Genomic DNA, 1,594 nt, shown 5'->3' with positions numbered 1-1,594 from the left:
AACCAGTTCTAGCTGTTTTCTTGAACAGTAGCACATTTGGTGCAAGTTGAAGACATTCTGGGTATTGCTGTTTGTATTTTCTTGTTCTGTGTTTGCTTTGTTTGACTGTGGTTTCTTGTGAAAGTTTTGTCATAATTGAACACAGTTCAGGGTTTTACTTTTCATAGCTATTTTCTACTTTCTTTCTGATATTTTGTTGGGTTTTTGCTTTGTTTCTTGCATGAAAATGTAAGTTCTTTTTCCCCATTTTCTTTTTTTGGGCCAAGGAGGGTGAGTGATGTTTTGGGAAGAGGGGCCAGTGGGGGGGTCTTTTGTTTAATTCTTTCCAAATTAATGTGAAGATAATGTTTGATAGAATCTTATTGGGAAGAAAAAGTGTGTGAATCACATTCAGCAGAGTGGTAGAAAAGGTGAAGAAATTTAAGAGAGGATTTTGAAGGATGAATGATAGCTCAACTAGAGAAATGAATGAGAGACAACCTCAAAGGCCTTGTGGTTGCGTGGGCATTTTCTTTCAGCTCTTTGATCGGAACCGTAGATTTGCCAAGAAGCTGTTTCCAAAGAAACTGCTTTCATCAGGTTAGCTGCTACTACATTCTACTCTTTTTTAAAGCAGAATGGTTAATTTCTTGAAGGTGATTCTAGCTAGAGGGCTAAATTATTTCTTTTTTTTTGCTGCATTCTTATAGCTTGCTTGAAACAAGCTTCCAAAAAGTTTGGAGGGGATGAGAAGCAGCCAAAGCTTCGTTTGCTACTCATTTCTTGAACTATACTCCCACATTTAGCTTTCTTTTTCTTCTATTGTCTCAGATTTTAGCCTGGCAGGAATGTTTTTGTTTTTATTGTTTTTGGTTCTTGTATGAACAATGTAGATTGCTAATGAGAACAATGGGGGTTTTTGAAATGCAAAGAATAATGGAATGACCGATACACGTTGTGAAAGCAAGCGCAAAATGAAAGTTCCAAGTTTGGTTGCTAGGCTCATGGGTTTGGAATCGATGCCAGCAGGATCAGGCAGTAAGCCCCAAAAGGCTTCAGCTTCTAAAACTTGGAGCAATGTGGCAGACAAACTTGGTGCTTGACCTGGCGGATCTGATAAAGAAGATATGGATTTTGAGATGGCCGAAATAAAGAGTTCAGAACTAAGTTTGCAAAGGTTTAAAGCTAAATGTGCTCTCACTTATCCTACTAGATATTTTTCTACTTTGGAAGATGAAGCAGATTTAGTTGGGAATTCACTTGATCACCAATCAACTGACAGCTACCTCTCCAGCAGTCCCAAGAGTAGCTCAAGTATGGTCCCCGATTCGACATTTTACTATTTGCATACTTCCTTTCTTTCCCTCAAATACATAAATTAAAAAATAAGACAACTCTGAACTTGGATTTCATGCATCCATGCTTCTAATAAATATGATGCTTGTTTTCTTCCAGAGGACAAAGTGCTTGCTGAATCAGTGGACTCTGTTGATGATGAACCACTCTTTCCAGAACCTGATAGAGATCTTTCGGATTGTGAGACCTCATTATCGACCAGGAGGAGTTGTAGAGAACTGATTCATAACGTTTCTGGAGTGCTCAGCAAGATTGATCA

The 1,594-nt window shown here is 38.3% G+C and overlaps 1 protein-coding gene across 1 annotated transcript; it reads left to right on the top strand.

Annotated features, from left to right (window-relative positions):
- Positions 1-907: 907 nt before the first annotated feature.
- LOC124891085 lies at positions 908-1,581 on the top strand (the record flags this gene model as incomplete). Its single annotated transcript, XM_047402902.1, has 2 exons — positions 908-1,293; positions 1,435-1,581. Coding segments are annotated over exons 1-2 (334 nt in total), but the record flags the coding sequence as incomplete, so codon positions are not given.
- Between the last annotated feature and the right edge of the window lie 13 nt (positions 1,582-1,594).

The sequence above is a fragment of the Capsicum annuum genome, unplaced genomic scaffold (genome assembly GCF_002878395.1).
Source record: "Capsicum annuum cultivar UCD-10X-F1 unplaced genomic scaffold, UCD10Xv1.1 ctg30192, whole genome shotgun sequence".
NCBI classification, from domain to species: Eukaryota; Viridiplantae; Streptophyta; class Magnoliopsida; order Solanales; family Solanaceae; genus Capsicum; species Capsicum annuum.
Note: the sequence above shows the minus strand (reverse complement) of the source record. Positions and strands in the feature narration are given on the sequence as shown.